The 15395-nt window shown below is 43.7% G+C and overlaps 1 protein-coding gene across 10 annotated transcripts in view; it reads left to right on the plus strand.

Moving 5' to 3' along the window:
* Positions 1-15395, plus strand: part of ARVCF (ARVCF delta catenin family member) — a 292145-nt gene that overhangs the window by 175185 nt on the left and 101565 nt on the right. For 9 of the 10 annotated variants that reach the window (XM_062590417.1, XM_062590416.1, XM_062590418.1 and 6 more), the window contains one exon: positions 9019-9057. The exons of the other annotated variant lie outside the window; for it this stretch is intronic. In XM_062590417.1, coding sequence (XP_062446401.1) covers positions 9019-9057 — 39 coding nt within the window. The remainder of the gene's footprint in view (positions 1-9018; positions 9058-15395) is intronic. 10 annotated transcript variants of the gene reach the window in all.

A 15395-nucleotide genomic window follows, 5' to 3' on the forward strand; every position in this document is an offset into this window, starting at 1 on the left:
CTGGACTGGACTAAGCGGGTACGGCATACGTGAGGGAATGCTGCAGCTGGAGACCTGGTCGAATAACTGTCGAAGGCCGCGCGTCCGCACGAGAGCTCGCGTAGCAGGCGCTCGTCCTCCCTCGCGCTGGCAAAGGGTTTCACTGGCCCGGGCGCCTTTGGGAGAAGGAGGCACCTTTGGGAGAAGGAGGCACCAGAAGGAGCCGAGCGGAGATGCTCTAACGAGTAATTTGTCCTCGTGGATGAGATGGGAACGCTGCGCTAGCGCAGGCTGTGCCCGGCGGGTCGGGGAGGATGGCTCTCCCTGCCCTCGGCTCCGCCGGCCGGGCGGGCTGGCGAAGGATGGCTGCTCCGTCAGGCGCTGGAGGAAGTCGGGGACTCTGCCAGCTGACGTTTCTGATGTGCGTGATGAATAAAGTCTCGATGAGGCTGATAGCGCTGGAAAAATGATGTCACTGCGTAGACTTGTGCCAGGTGCAGTCAGAATCTAAAAATACCTCCCCTACGCTGATGAAGGGGAGTAGGAGTGAGAGGATATGTTGAATTTAAAGCTGATCTGGATAGCAGTGGGTACAGCTTACGGGCTGTGAGGAGTCCGATGGTGAGCATGCAACAGGACCACTGGTGTTACTGCAAGTAACAGGGATCGTAGGCAAGGCAGTGGCCTCAGTATTTTCCTTCTAATTTTTCTGCTATATGCTGCACTTTTGTCTGCAGTAAGAGCGTATTTTGTTTGGTTTTTAAGTAGTTCTGGCTGGGATATTTTTAGTGCACTTTGCATGATTTCTCTACAGATAGACACACTTTGAACTTGGAGAAAAGAGCAAAATTGATCAGTTTTTGGATCGACTGAAGGGTCCTGATGAACTTGCTGGGTAGTCAGCACACCTGACACTCTTCAGTAGTAACAGTAGAGCTGCAAGGGGAAGCAATTAATTCAGCATATATTAATTAATAAACATTTGTCCTCTGGGGAAGACCTTCTGGCACATCCTCAGTTTGGCCCGGGATTGTGTGCATGTGTGAATGGATGGCAGACATGCTTTCCTCAAGTGTCACTTGTTGTTTTGCTTGCTAGCGACTACCTTCTCCAGTATTGCCAGGCTTTTAGAAAAGTGGACTGCAGTTAATGCTTCAGCTGTCTCGCAACCACAGCATTTTCACATATCACTGATGTTAACGCATGCTATTTTTCACCATTGCTCTATGGACTGCTTAGCTGAGCCTGGCCAGCGCCCAGCAGCCTATGGTCTCTTGTCCTGAGAAGCACACTTTGGTGGTGGTGTGCATCTGGGATTATTGGCTCTCAACATAGTTGGGGTATTAAAACATAACACACATGCTTGCAAAGCAGAGCTGTTCCATGAAATGGCAGTTTATTGCCAATGTGCCTTCCTGCTAATATCGAGCAGCTTTGTTCACGTCTGCATTTGCGACTGCGGTGACCTGAGCATTGTGGGCAGGATGGATAATAGACACTGCAGGGCACCTCAGGTGAATTATAAGCTTCTATTTTAATTTACCTTCTTTCAGAAAAAAAGTCTGATTGTCATCAAGATCATGTAGCTCAGACAGAATAATAAACTAATGGTAGTATGCTGATTAACAGCAAAAGCTTTTTTTAAAAAAAAAAAAAAAAAAAAAACTCTCCACCTGGACCTGATAGCTAATTATTTCTCCTGTGAATTTTTTTTAGTAGTGCCAAATGTAAATGGTTCATAAATACTATTTACTACTGACTATTTGACCTTGTTTGATTGCAAAAACTGTAGCATTAGGCAGTATCTGCAACCAGTGGAATTTGTTGATTGTTTCTTCTGCGGTGATGTTGCTGCTGATATGAAGCTAATATTTTTGAAGCAGTTTTTTTTAGTGACTTGTTCTGGAGGTCTATTTAACAGTGTAAAATACCATGTAACTAATTATGTGAATTTCTATTGACATTTGCTTACTTTCTGCTGAATATAAAGATAGAAATTGGAGTACTAATACCCTATGATGGAAGAACACCTTCATTGTAAAGTATGGCAATGCTTTGGATTTGGCAGTATGCTGGTGACCTGACCTTGCAGTAGAGGATTCAGCTGGAAATGCAAACTTAATCTCCTGTCAAGATTTCTCAAGTTCTTATTATTGTATTGTTTTCTTCCATATTTAAACAAAAAGAAACAAAAAAGCTTGCTTCTTGTGTGTGTACTGTTGTGTGGGGGGGAAAAAAAGAGAAAACTTTTAATGGAAGACAATGTAAAATACACTTATGATGACAAACACATTTTATCAATTAAGTTTTTAAATTAGTAAATTTCCAAAAGATACGAAATTCATAGAAGGTATTTAAATTTCTGCAGGGGCATAGCAAAGCAAAGAGCCTTTGCAGAGCTTGTTCACTGTGTGTACTCACATGGCTTGTTCTATCTATCTATCTATTTTTGAAATGTCGTTAGTACTGCACCTCCTGACCTTCTCCTGAATCTGACTGGTTTCCCGCTCCGTAAATGACTGGCAAATTGAACGGAGGCAGCGGGGCTGGACGCGAGTACCACCTGAAAAGGCGCCTGCCCCGGGGTGCCCGACGGCCTGGCCCGACGCAGCGGAGCTCCCTCCCGAAGCCTCGGGGAAAGTTGAGAGCCCTGAGTTTAAACAGCTCCTCTTCTGAAGAGCAACGGGTGTCTGGATTGGAGAAGGACTGATTTCAGCAGCTTGTCAGGAAGTTGGAGATCTTCTAAAAACTAATTAGTTGAGAAGAAAGCAGTTGTCTTATTAATGCTTGAATATCTGTGTTCACATATAAATTAGTAGGATGGAACAGCTGTTCTGTGCCCTCTTTCAGTTTCCCAAGGAAAAACATATATCTATGAATAGTGAATAGTAAATAGTAAATAAATAAGGAATGATTTAGTTATTTCAGAACACAATGTAATGTTCCAAGCAATGCTGTGCAATGTTCAGTTACTTCTAGATTGTTTGTGCGCTCATTGCTTTTTAGTGAAGTCCTCTGGCTTTCGTTATTACTACGTACGTGTGTGTGTGTGTGTGTAAAAATGCCTTTACCAGGATAGTCAAATGTCACCAGTCCATTTCAGGCACATGCGTAATGTTTCTACTTAGTACTTACAGCCTCTATTCTTAGTGTTGAAAATTATTAATCCCTGGTGATTGCAACTGAAATGATACATGTAGTCAGCAGAATTTTTTTTTTTCACCCAGTGAGCAGGCAGGCAGGTTTATAAGCCAGCGAACTGCAGTGCTTTGCAAAATGTTGTGGATCCAAAAGCACAGTGAATTACGTTTACGAGGTTTACAAAGCTAGGATTAAGGATAGCTGGAACATCTGCTCAGGTTATATGGAGCAGGTTATCTGGTATATTCCCTGGATTTTCAAACTTTTTTTTGAAGATGTGTATAGAGTAGGTAATTGAATTAAGCACAGCATCAGCCTGGATTCCCACCTGTGTGCGTGGTCCTCATTTGTTTTGGGGAGAATTTCCTGTTCACGATGGATATATGAATATTCCGCCCAGGCGGCTAGATGGTCACATTTGTTCTTTCTGACTTGCTGACTGTCATCCCTTGTAAGCCAGATTTATTAATCGGTGATCTGTTGTTTTTGTGCTTCCCTGGTATTTGTGGCTTAGTGCAGCACTGCTTCCCACCCCAAGCCCACGCGTCAGGGACGGTAGCCAGCTGGCTGCGCCCTGGGCCTCCGGCACCCGGGCTCGTGGGGCAGGAGGGGTCACAGTGCACCCTGCATGGAGCTCTCCCGGTGGGGTCTCCAAAAGACTGTTGCTGCCCTTTCCCAAATGAATTGCTTTACATACCTGTATGGAACAACTCAGGCACAAGTTCATCTTCTGAATAAGGGAAAAAAAAAATCCTTCCAACTTCATCTTGGCTGTGCTCAACAGGAGATGACCTCTACTGCAGCAGCAGCAGTTTAATGGACAGCGAAGGGTATGGCTTGGCTTGGCAAGGTGGAAGTGGTTCTTGCTACAGCTGTGCAGCCAAAATGTGGAAAGCTGATCGTGATTTTAGGCAGAGCTAAGGAGCAGGATGATGGTTCTTTTCTCTTCTCTCATATTCACTCATATGCTCTTAATGTAGCTGAATAGATCTGTTTCAGCATGAGTGATGCTGCTATTACACTGTCTTGTTAATGTGTTTATAGAGGTAAATCATGAGCAAGACAGTATACTACTGCTTGTGAGTGCTCACTTGCATAAAATTGAATGCTGGGCTATGTTCAGGTTTCTTGGGTTTTATAATCCGTTCCTTGTCTGGAAGTACCAGTACAAGATACACATCTAATGAAAAATTAGCAACAAAAATATAGTCTAGGCAAACCACATGAAAAAAGAGAATGGCATTGCTTTGTTTGGAGAGCCTTGAAAAAGAATCGTAATGCTGCAGCTTGTGGAGAGAGCTGCTATCTGTCGGAAGGTTTATATGGTGAACTAAAGCATCAAATTAAGGATTGAAAGTATTACTTCTCTCCTGCTTCCTTCTCTGATTTGCCTTTGGCATGATATTTACCCTTCCCTTGTCTGGATTTTTTTGTTCTCTTTTCAGTGCCTCCTTCCCCCACCCAAACCTATGCCTTTGGGTTTGTTTTGGTTTTAGCCTAGTTTAGCCTTCCTAGCTAGACTTGTGCATTCTGTCATGCTTCTCCCTTCTGTGTCTCTGTTCCTCATGGGCCGTTGGCTCCCGGTGTTGCTCTTGAATCTCCTTTCTGCTGAATTTGCTCTCTTTCATGCTTATTGCTACTCTGACAATTATTCTACTGCCTGATTGGGCAAGCTAACATGTAAAATATTATGGAGAAAATGGAGAAAAAATTGAAACTCAATAGCTTTAGTATTAAGCAGCAATATTACTACTGATGCCGGCTCCTGGACTCAGTGTAGGAAAGCTAATGGACTAGTGAAAACAAAAGCACGTGGCAGATACTTAAATTGCTTCATCTTCTGTCCCGCAGCCCAAAGATGGGCGGCACCACATTTCCTTGTGAGCGCTATCTCCAGGATCCTAGTGACTTTTAGGACTTTTCCCTTATTTTGGTATGGTAGCAAGTCTGTCCTGTGGCTTTCGAGAGCTCCAGAGGTATTTTGCAGGTGCACTTGAAAGTTCCAGCAGGCGTTAGAAATTCCTGACCGGGCTGGTGAATGGGAGGGATGCTTCGTGCTGACCTGGCTCTGATGTCTCTGAGACATCAGGAGGATTCCTCATTCATGGAGGAATGGAGTGTCCCAGGGAAAAGTAATCTTGCAGTGAATATTTTGATTATGTGCCTTGTTTAATGGGATGTTTTACCTTAATGTATTATACCATGTTTGCTTGCCCTCTGCTACAGCAAGGAAGTGCACAGCAGGGTCTGTCCTGCTGTTCTGGAAGATGCCGCCGTTGTAATACCTTTACGAACGATGCGCTAGTCCGAATCAACAGACCTGACTCCCTGGTTCAGCAGCATTTTTATGGAGATACTTTTGTGGTCCTGGGGACTCAGGGAAGGTATTAAAAGGCGCTGTTCTCATAAACAGAGCAAATACAAAAGCTGAAAAGCAAATGAAAGCGAACCCTTGGAGTATGCGTTCCCGAGGAAGTTTACGGCGCTGTGCTCGGAGCGAGCCCTGGAAGCTAGCAGAGTGTTTACAGCAGGGCATTTCGTTGCTGGCTGCAGGCTCACGACTTCCACATTTTCAGTGATTGATTCTGCCCAACTGTTTAAAAAGGGGGGCTGGGAAGGCTGGCTGTTTATTCTTGGAAGAATTGGAAGAAAAATAAAAATTTTACTTGAACTCAGAGAGACAGCTGCATGTACAGTTGGTGTAAGGGTTGATAATGCTTCACAAATAAGTTTGTTCCTCTCTGAAGCACTTACGATGGAAGTTTTCCTGTAAGAACTGGTTTATTCCTGCCAAACTGTTAATAGAGGAGATGGCCTTTATGGAAGCAGTTGCTTTTCTGCAAAGAGAAGAAGCCAAAGCTGGGTACCTGGATGCTGCATGTTCTGCTGGAAGATATGGAAAAGGTATATACTGTGTGCAAAGGTGGTTGAGTTGCTATAGAATAAAAGCAGACTAATGGAGGAGGCTTGTTTGCACCAAAGCAAGGTGGTTGCTGGTGTCGGCGTGTGCGTAGGGAATTAGACGCTTTGACAACTGCTGGTCCGGCCCTGATCAAGCTGCTTAGCAGTGTACCACCATGCTGCAGCCTTGACTTGGCAGGGTTCCTCTGGAATACCAAAGGTTCCCTTTTCTGGCATAAAATGCTGCCAGGGAGTGGGAGTGAAACACAGCTGGCCTGTCCCCGGGTGCAGGGAGCAATCTTGCAGCTTGCCTTGCCAGCTGTGGAGGGGAGTGCGGTGCTCAGAGGAGGGACAGAGTGCTCTCACTGAACTAGTGATGTTAGTTAACAGCAAGTCCTTAATTTCATCTCATGTGTTCTTTTGCTGCTGTTACCTGGGTGGGATTAATTGAGAAATGACTCTGAAAAGCCTTTCAGAAACCTGATGGAAAGAAGCAACTTAGATTACAAGCTCTTGAGCTGCTTTTTTTTTTTTTTTTTTTATGGCATTTGAATTTCATTGTGAGGTGCCAAATTCATTACAGAAATAATGAAGATATTATGTAAATAAATGGGTGACTAGCAAATGTTACTGGATTTTACAATTCATGCGCTTCAATACAAAAGTGCTGACACCGTGCTGGTAGGAATGGTCACAGAAAGATGCTTGTGTCCAGATGGCATGTGGGACACTTAGACAGCGCTGCTGTAAAATGAGAGGGGAAAAAAACTCCCCAATGCTTTACTAGAAGATCGAGAGCTATTTTACTTTCCTAGTGAAGATATTTGCTGCTGGGCATGTGACTTCCACTTTAGTCTAAATAACTCTTCCTATGTGTGACTAAGGCTTATCAAGCAGTAGTGGCACTCTTGCTGCAGTGGATTTGCCAAATTGCCTGGCTGCCAATATTTGGCATTATGTTCCTGCCGCTGAACAGACCCAGGGGTGTTTCAGGCATTTTCTTGGTGAGGCTGCTTGGATAAATGGTTCCCATCCCTCTTTTTCTTTCTTTTCCTTTCAGTTGTTTGTTCCTACTGCTATGCAACCATCTCTGTTATGCTGGCACAACGGGTTTGGAGATACGTTGTAGGTAACAGAGGTGAGGTGACAGGGTTGACAGTCGTTCCTTGGTGACGGTGGTTTCTCAGTTGAATTGGCCCAATGCTCTGGTTTGCAACTTGACCTCATTTGAAATGTCGGAGTCGAGAAGGGAATTCGCCATGGCGTGCTGGTGAGAGCTTGAAGTTGAAACTGTTGCTGAGCATGGGACCTGCCCTTAGCCTCTTCTCTGGCAGGCAAAAATCTCTTCATTACACTTGTGTAGCTTTTCTATCAGAAGGGGATGGTGGTGGTGGGAGTTAGAGGGAGTCCTTCGTAAGCTTTAAATAACATATTCTTAGGTGCAAAACATTCAGAGAGGTGTAACAGTCAAGTGCTGTTGGCCCTCTCTTTGAGCTGGATAGCTAGGACTAGGGCTCAGTAAGACATCCTGTTCTCCTGGTGGTTCTGGTAACTGGTCTGAGCCCTTTCCAGGATATCTGCATTCTTCCCAAGCTGTGGACACCAAAGCTGAACAGTCTGTTCCAGTAGTGGCCACACTGATCCAAACAGATAATGAAATGTTCTTATTCAGTATTTTCCCTGTCTAATATCCAAGATTTATAGTGGGCTTTTTTGACCATTCTGTTAAATTGGGAACTTTGTGTTCAGGTGATGTGCTCCAGGGCTCCCCTGAGTCTTGCTTCAAGAATGCTCTCTCTTTGTCTTCTTTTTACTGTTTATTGCTAGTTTAACAGTGTCTTAACAACTCTTTCTACTGTCTTTCTAGCCTGTGTGAAGACTGTCCATGTACAAATGGGGATTGCAAATTCAGTCTCTGAAATGCGCAGAAGTTGCATGATTAAATACCCTACTGGAAGGGGTAGGGGAAAACTGTCAGTGAAACTGGGCAGTTGAAATAGCACAGTAACTGCATCACACTTGGGGAAATCATCTTTCTGCTGGAATCTCTTCTGTTTGGAAGATTTACAGCAGATGAAGCAGCCTCTGGCTTCTTTGGCTTGTTTGCATCTTTGGCGTTCAAATGGACTTGTAATGATCCGAAGACCTCCCGGAAGGTTTCTTTCCTGCTGTCATGTTTTTACTCTCTGGGATTACATAATATTGAGAGCCAGTCTGGTGTTAGAGACCATTCACACATTTCCTGCTCTGTTTTCTTTAGAGAATGGCTTTGGGTCTCCCTCCCCGAGGCCCAAACCAAGAGGGAAGCAGCAGAATGTGATTTCACATGGGTAATCTCTTGGGGGTGGTTTGGACTGGAGCAATCCTGCTGTCTCCATGCCAAACAAACCTGCTTTGGTGCTTAATAGTGGGAAGAATTGGCAAGCTCCTTCCTTATGAGACAGATGGTAAGATGTATTGGCAATCACTTTATATTCCCTAGAATGAGAAATGAATTATTTAAGAAATGACCTTCTTGGAATTTAGGCTTTAAAACTCATCAATGATCCACTTGCTCTTTCTAGCTCGTTCATGTTTGAGAAAGCTTTTCCTTTTGTGTTGTAGCAGTGTGTTTTGCCACAAAAACATTTGTTCTGTAGTTGAGATCTACAGGCAGGATTGTGGGTGGGTGAGGAGATTAGTTAAATTTAACGCTGATCTGATACGGCTTCCAGGACACCCAAGCGATGATCCAATCTTGGTTTTAATTCAGAGAACACAGAGGTGGTTTACCTGCGCCTTGAAGTGAAACAAGCCGTTCTCTGAGATACTTTGGTAGCAGTGCAGGTAGGTATACCCATGTGTTAGCCAAAACCCAACAGACTGGCTCTGGCTCTTTCTGCTTTGACGTGCTGGGGATGAGTTTAAGTGGCTGGGGCAGAGGCTGGGGCATGTGAACTGCATAAAGAAACTTACTGACTTATTCTGCCAAACTGACAGCTCTCTTTTTTGTTTTAGATGAAGGACCTAGCTTGTACTTCTGACTCCTATGTGCATGTAAGTTTGTGGACTTGATATCTAGTAATACATGCATCAGTTTTATTTCTGACCAAAACTGTGTGGGGTCAAAGAAAGGAAAGCTGAATGCCTGTCTTGCAGAAAGGAATGTACAAATGAGTCATCCCACACCACTCTTAATGCCAGCATTGTGGAGGCAGCAGGTGGAGATGAAGGAAAAAGCCTGCTGGAAAATTGCAGTCCATGATGTAACTTCATCCCACTAAAAATCTTCCTAATTTAGCCTCAATTAGTTCATCTGAAAGGCTAAGAGGAAGGCAAGTCAGATCTGTTCTGGATTTGGTCACAGATTAGATATGCAGGTTTTCATTGTGTTTGTCTTTGGGAGGCAGTTTAGCTGAAGAGCTCCAGACCTGAATTACTGCAAATCAGAGTGAGCACTGTACCAAATCCTGGTGAAAAGCAATCATTTCGTGTTCGTTTAATATGTTTTCCTGGTGGGCAAATCTTCCGGATGAATATTAGCCACAGTGTTGAAAGCTAGGAGAAAGGGTTTGCCCTAACACTGTGCATACCAGGTGTTTTTTAACTTGTTTGCTTTTATTATTTTCACGTTGAAAATGCAGCTTATGCTTCTGTTTTACTGCATGATCTGGTGAGCCACTGTGGTGAGAACAAGCTTGTGATTAAGGACCGAATGATGAATTGCAATACTTCGGGCTGGCTCTGGGTTCTACCACAACCTGTTACATCTCTGTTCTGAGGCCTGGATCCATCCCCCGGCTTTAATGCCTTCTTGAAGCACCTCAGGCTTACTGTAATTTCCCTGCAGAAACAGTGGCAAGAGCTGGATGCCTCCAAGGAGGTTTTGTCTGTGCAAGATCTGGATTGTGCAAGATCTGGATTGTTCTCTGAAGCTGCCTGTTCTGCTTTTTGACTAGTGATGAAAAATTAAGTTGCTGTGCTGTGCGGTTAGATACCTTGCTAAGCTGCCTGAAGAGAGGTGCTGTGAGTTTGGACCTATTATGCATCCATTTCCCTACTGGGGAAATTTCCTCCCTCCTAGGAGATGCTTAGGTGAGCAGAGTGACCTGTCGAAACACGGTAGCCCCGCTGTTAGGCAGTTCAACAGGTGGTGGTGACTGTTTCGTTCTGAAAATGGTTGTGTGTGCTTGATTCACTGAGCATTCACACTTAGTGTAGTGGGACTGATTAACATGTAATTTTTAAGTTTATGTCATCCAGTCTGTTGAAACTGACTGAGATGTAATGTCTTGACATCTTCGGTTAACACCCACTCGATCTGAAAAACATGGCAAGGCAATACAGAGCCCTGAGAGACGTCTTTCTTGTCAAAGTGACAAATTGCCTTTTCTGGTTCAGAGGACTAACTTGCATGGCAGAGCTAAGTAGCTGCAGGAGAAAGGGGATGAGAGCATGGGAAAAAATGCTGTATTTGTTTAGGCCTTCTCCAGTATTTTTTTGTTGTTGTTGTTGTTGTTGTTTGTTGCTCTGAGTTGAGGGTCTTTGTCTTCCTTAGTCTAAAACAACTTTACAGCAGGTTAAGAGGAGCAAAGCCTCTGGGGCTCTGCCTCTCCCACTTGTGGTTCTTATAAACTGTTTATAATCTCCTCCAGTTTTCTAGCTCTGTATGGAGAAGTTCAGTGGGTCAGCTTTCCCTTTAGCTTCATCCATCATTCCAGTCAATTAGAAATAGTTGAGGGCCAATTGCCCGGTCTTCCATTAACTGAGACACTTCAGATTGTTTAAAATAGCATAAAAGCCCTCTTTGTTGACCGTTGGGCAAGCGCTGTAGATTTGCGTGTTGACGGGCAGTTACCGTGTGGCTGAACAGGACCCCAGTGTATCTCACAGTGCTTGAGGGATGAATATTGCTGCTCCAGGCCTTGTCTGGGCTTTGATTGCCTCTCCCCCACCTCCGCCTCTCGCTGTCCCTGGAAGGTGCGATGCCTTCAGATGCTGAATTACCATGCTTGCTTGCAAAAGGGGCAGCTCTTTGTGGCTTTTCTGAACTGTAGCTGAGGTTTCTTCAGTTACTGAGAAGTTCCTTTTTAACCTCGGGGCTCTGAGAGCTCTTGGCGTTATTTGTTACTCGCTTGTCGTGTGCGTTTCTAAAGGACAAAGGAAATGTGTAAGTGTTCGGGGAACAGTCGGCACATTGTGGTGTGCGGCTGAGTTGTGCTGGCGTGCTGTGCCAGGACAGCCCGCTTTCACGTACGGCTGACGTTTTCCTTATGCTCAGAACTGCCCAGCCAGAGGGTAGAGCTTGTCCGTGAGCTCCAGCAGAGCAACTCGAAGAGCTCTCCTGGAAGCTTGTCATGGGGTGATGTGTTTGGGTTCACGTTTAAGTGAGCTGAATCCGTAAATAGTGCTTTTTTGTTCTGTTTTAACATTTTGTTTCACATGAGGTGGTTAACTGGAGGAGCAGGCTTGCTAAGAGGAGGTTGGTTGATTTGTAGGAAAGTAGATACTTGTTTTTCCATCTTAAAAACCACTGTGCATCTTGTAACTCTCTCTGCCGTACGCTGTTGCATTGGTTTTGGTATAGGCCGGTCACTGTGTGCTTTGCTGCTTTAGAGCCATTTGGCCTGGGCAGTACCTCATCACTTGATCCCCTCAGTGTAGTACCCACCTTGGGTAGTGAGGAGTTTGAATAGCCATGACTGAGCACTGTGCTTGGTGCTGAATCTCTGGCTCTCCCTGCATTTTTGGAATTACACGAATACAGTGATAGTCCTTGAACATTAAGCCTTCACACTCTTCAGGAAGGTGCCCTGCCTGCCAGTAGTGCTTCCTTCCCTGTCTTCTTCCTGTTTGCTCATGCTCCAGGAGCGGGTTCTTCCAGGGCTGCCCCTCGGCCAAGCTAGGCTCTGTGGGGTTGTGCTGGCCTCTGTGGACTCATCTGCGCCACTGAGATGCACAAAAAAATCCCTGGACAAATCAAGAGCTGGGAACATAGCAGGGATCTTTGGGCTTTGGTGAAAGAAAATGAGCTCAGGCAAGGCAGCAGAATGTGATCATAATCAAACTGGAGTCTTCAGTTGCTGAGAAGCTGGACTTTACGTTGGGAAAAGTTCAGCAACCTCCACCAGTGTTTCTCCTGCTTTTTGATGCCCCATTGGGGCACCAATCAGAAGCAGATCCTCAAAGCAGAAAAATGACTATCTCATGGCTTATGGGGCAGACACGTTCCTGGAGACTTGCCTTTTTTCCTTTTTACTTCATGCCTTAGGCAAAGCACAGCTTGAGGATCTGACCGAGCTGGAAGCCCAGACCTAAGTTGGAAGGGCACCAGCTCTGCAGAACAGCATCAGTCTGAGACTTGATCCTGACAAAACTGATGTTTGCCTGACTTTGCAATTATAAATAATCTCCAAGGATTTGCAGAGACTAAAGTAATAAGAAAATTAAAGACAAGTGAATAAGTAATTTAAGCAAAGACTATGAGAAAGGGAGGAGGGAGTATCCACATTTAATTCAATTAGAACTATTGTCTAATGCCATTAATTATGCTCAGACATCTGATGTGTTTCACAGGAATTGATACACTTGAGCTTTGTCTGTGCTGGGGTTGTTCAGGGAGAAGTATGTTCACTGGTGTAGATCGGCCCTTGTGCTTTGCAAAACCCTTCAAATCTGGGATCTAACAGTAGCCGGGAGTGAGCAGTAACCTGAACAGCCTGCGTAGCTATCTGCTGAGGAAAAGGTATCTCTGGGAGAATGAGTCAATGTACATCTTTTCAGTGTTTTTGAAGAATGACTGTTTTAGTAGAAGTAATAATCTCCTGTAATTTTATATTACTTGCAGATAATTTTAAATTGTTTCATACACAAAGAATAAAGAACTTTGTTTACTGTTTGAAAGTGGGATGTCTGATCCTCCTGGGGGAGGTTATTAGTTTATTAAAAAAAAAATATGAAATAGCTGTTTTGATGGAAATATAACTCTAGAAATTGAAATGGGGATGATTATAGAAGCTGTAGTATTCAAATGCAAAATAAGCCCTGGGAGATATGTGCCCTAAATGGTAAATCACTCTGTTTTTTAACAAAACAAGAATTACTATTTTATGGTTCTTGCTTATTTTACAAGGCCTTTAGCTGTTTCATCTGCACTTAACTTTTACAGGCTAGGGATAAATTGATTTTTGTTGTTTTGCTTTTTAAATAGTTTGGCTTTTTTAAAAACGTGCTGGAGATTTAAGCACAGATAAACAGGATAGGATTCATTTAGTAGTGAGGAACGAAAGCAGGGAGAAAAGCCTTGGCTATTGATACCCTTTGCAATAACGAGATTAGAATCTATTCTTACAACTAAGTGTTGTCTCGTAATCTTCTTGGAAGGAATCAGAATTATTTGAAAGGAACCTCATGAGTAATGCTCAGCCAGGTGTGTCACTGTGCAATGTGTTGGTCTGTTGCAAGAGGAGGTGGGGAGGATCTCTGCAGTTTGGTGGCTGTGCTTGAATGCTTCAGGGGGAAGGAGCTGACCTGCAGGAGCTACCAGCAATCCCAGTAGTCTCCCATTGAGGACTACTGGAAAGAAGCTCCAGTCAGACATGGTCTTCCCAGGTGCTCAACTGATGCTGGTGATTGCCATGGAACGGCTGATTTCTATTCTGCTCAGGAGACCCCTCCTCTCCAACAGTCTTGCCACAGCTTCTTGACCATCATGGTAGGGAGGGAGGGATTGTGTGGAGGTTTGTTTGCTTTGAGAGCCCCCTGCCAAGGTAAAGTCCTGGATGAGATCTCCTGTTGTCTAGCGGATAGTGGAATACCAGTAGGATTCCATGCTGAGGGAGTAGTATTCTAGCTCTGTCTGGTTACTTGTGTTTTATTTTGAATAATTGGGCTCAACTGGCAAGTGTTTAGCATTTCTGAGATGTATTTAGCAAAAGAGCATCCTAGATACTGGCTTAGAAGCTGAGTATGAGGGAAAGTGATTGAAAGGGATAATGTGTCCCAGTTTCTGCAGTTTGTGATGACCTAAAATATCTAATGATGGAAACTAAAAACAGGTAACAATCTTTGCATCTTTTCTACATTACTGTGAGCTTGTGACAACTACAAGTGAGCAATGTAGAGAAAGTACTGGCTTTGGAAATGAACGAACCACCTCTTCAAGTTGAATCAGGGAAGAGTAAGTTGGATAATACTCAGTCCTCTTTGCTCACTGTGTCCCTCAGTTTGCACAGTAAGAAGGAAAATACATGAATATGTAGTCTGGTTAGTTATCTGAATTGGAATATCTGCCTTCAATTTGGCAAGCTTTGATGCTTTCTGATGCTCAGAATGGTCTCTTGCTAGCAATAATTTTCTCCTTCAGGAATGCAGGTCTGCACCATATCTCCCTGAATCTTCATTTTAAAAGCAGTCACAGGATAAAAACAAGTTCTGGTGCTCATTTAAAGTCAATATGCTCTATTTTTTCTGTTTGTTTATGTTTAAGTGCCAAGCTTTAAAGATTTGCTTTGCCTACAGGCAGCCTGAATACAAAGGGAGACTTTATTTTTTTTTATAAACTGAAAAGTATTGCAAAAGCACAAAGAGCGAAATATTACTTTCCACGTCCCCAGGTTTGTTATCACAAAATGAAGTTTGCCTCTGAAGAATCTAGAGAAGGAAGGGACAAGTTCCTCTAGTCACCTTAAGGTGCAGCTAGAAATGAACATGGTGGATGAGATGTGTGTGCATAAGGAATAAGAAAAGCCCACCTTGAAGCAGTTTTGGCATGTGGTGCTATGACAATGACAAGAAGGTTTACAGAAATGAGGTGTAAGGGGGAAAAGTCTACGCACATGTAACAGATTTCTTTGTTGCTGGTGAGACTCCTTTGTGTTGAAGAAAGGAAGTTTTGAATCTTCACGGAATTGCAATATTGTATAAATGTCTCCCATTTAAGGGGAAGTTTTATGATGTGGTGAGAAAAATAAAATTGCATTTGGAATATAGTCCCTTCCAAAAAAAAAAAAAAAAGTGAAAGGATTCATATGTTTGTCATAGGAGTTAATTTCCCTCCTGAAATTGTGGTCAGCAGATGTGATCTGACTTCTGAACCTTACTACAGAGTGTATCAGTGTGTATCTTAAGTTATTGGCCATAACAATTAAACACTGCAGACTGACAGGAGGGATTTTCTTTAGGATTTCAAAAGCCTGATACTGGTTGATTATTTCTATAGCCTGAGTTACTCTGTGATTTCAATAGAAATTGGAGCAGTGGCTGCGTACAGCACCTCTGGTGGTCCAGCATGTGCTGCCTTTGACGGTTGTCCATGTTGCATTTTGACTAAGATCAGCCTGAGGCTTATTGTCATGGTCTTCGTTAATATTAGCACTTGTGTGAAAATAAAAGTG

This window comes from Rhea pennata, chromosome 17 (genome assembly GCF_028389875.1).
Source record: "Rhea pennata isolate bPtePen1 chromosome 17, bPtePen1.pri, whole genome shotgun sequence".
Classification (NCBI taxonomy): Eukaryota; Metazoa; Chordata; class Aves; order Rheiformes; family Rheidae; genus Rhea; species Rhea pennata.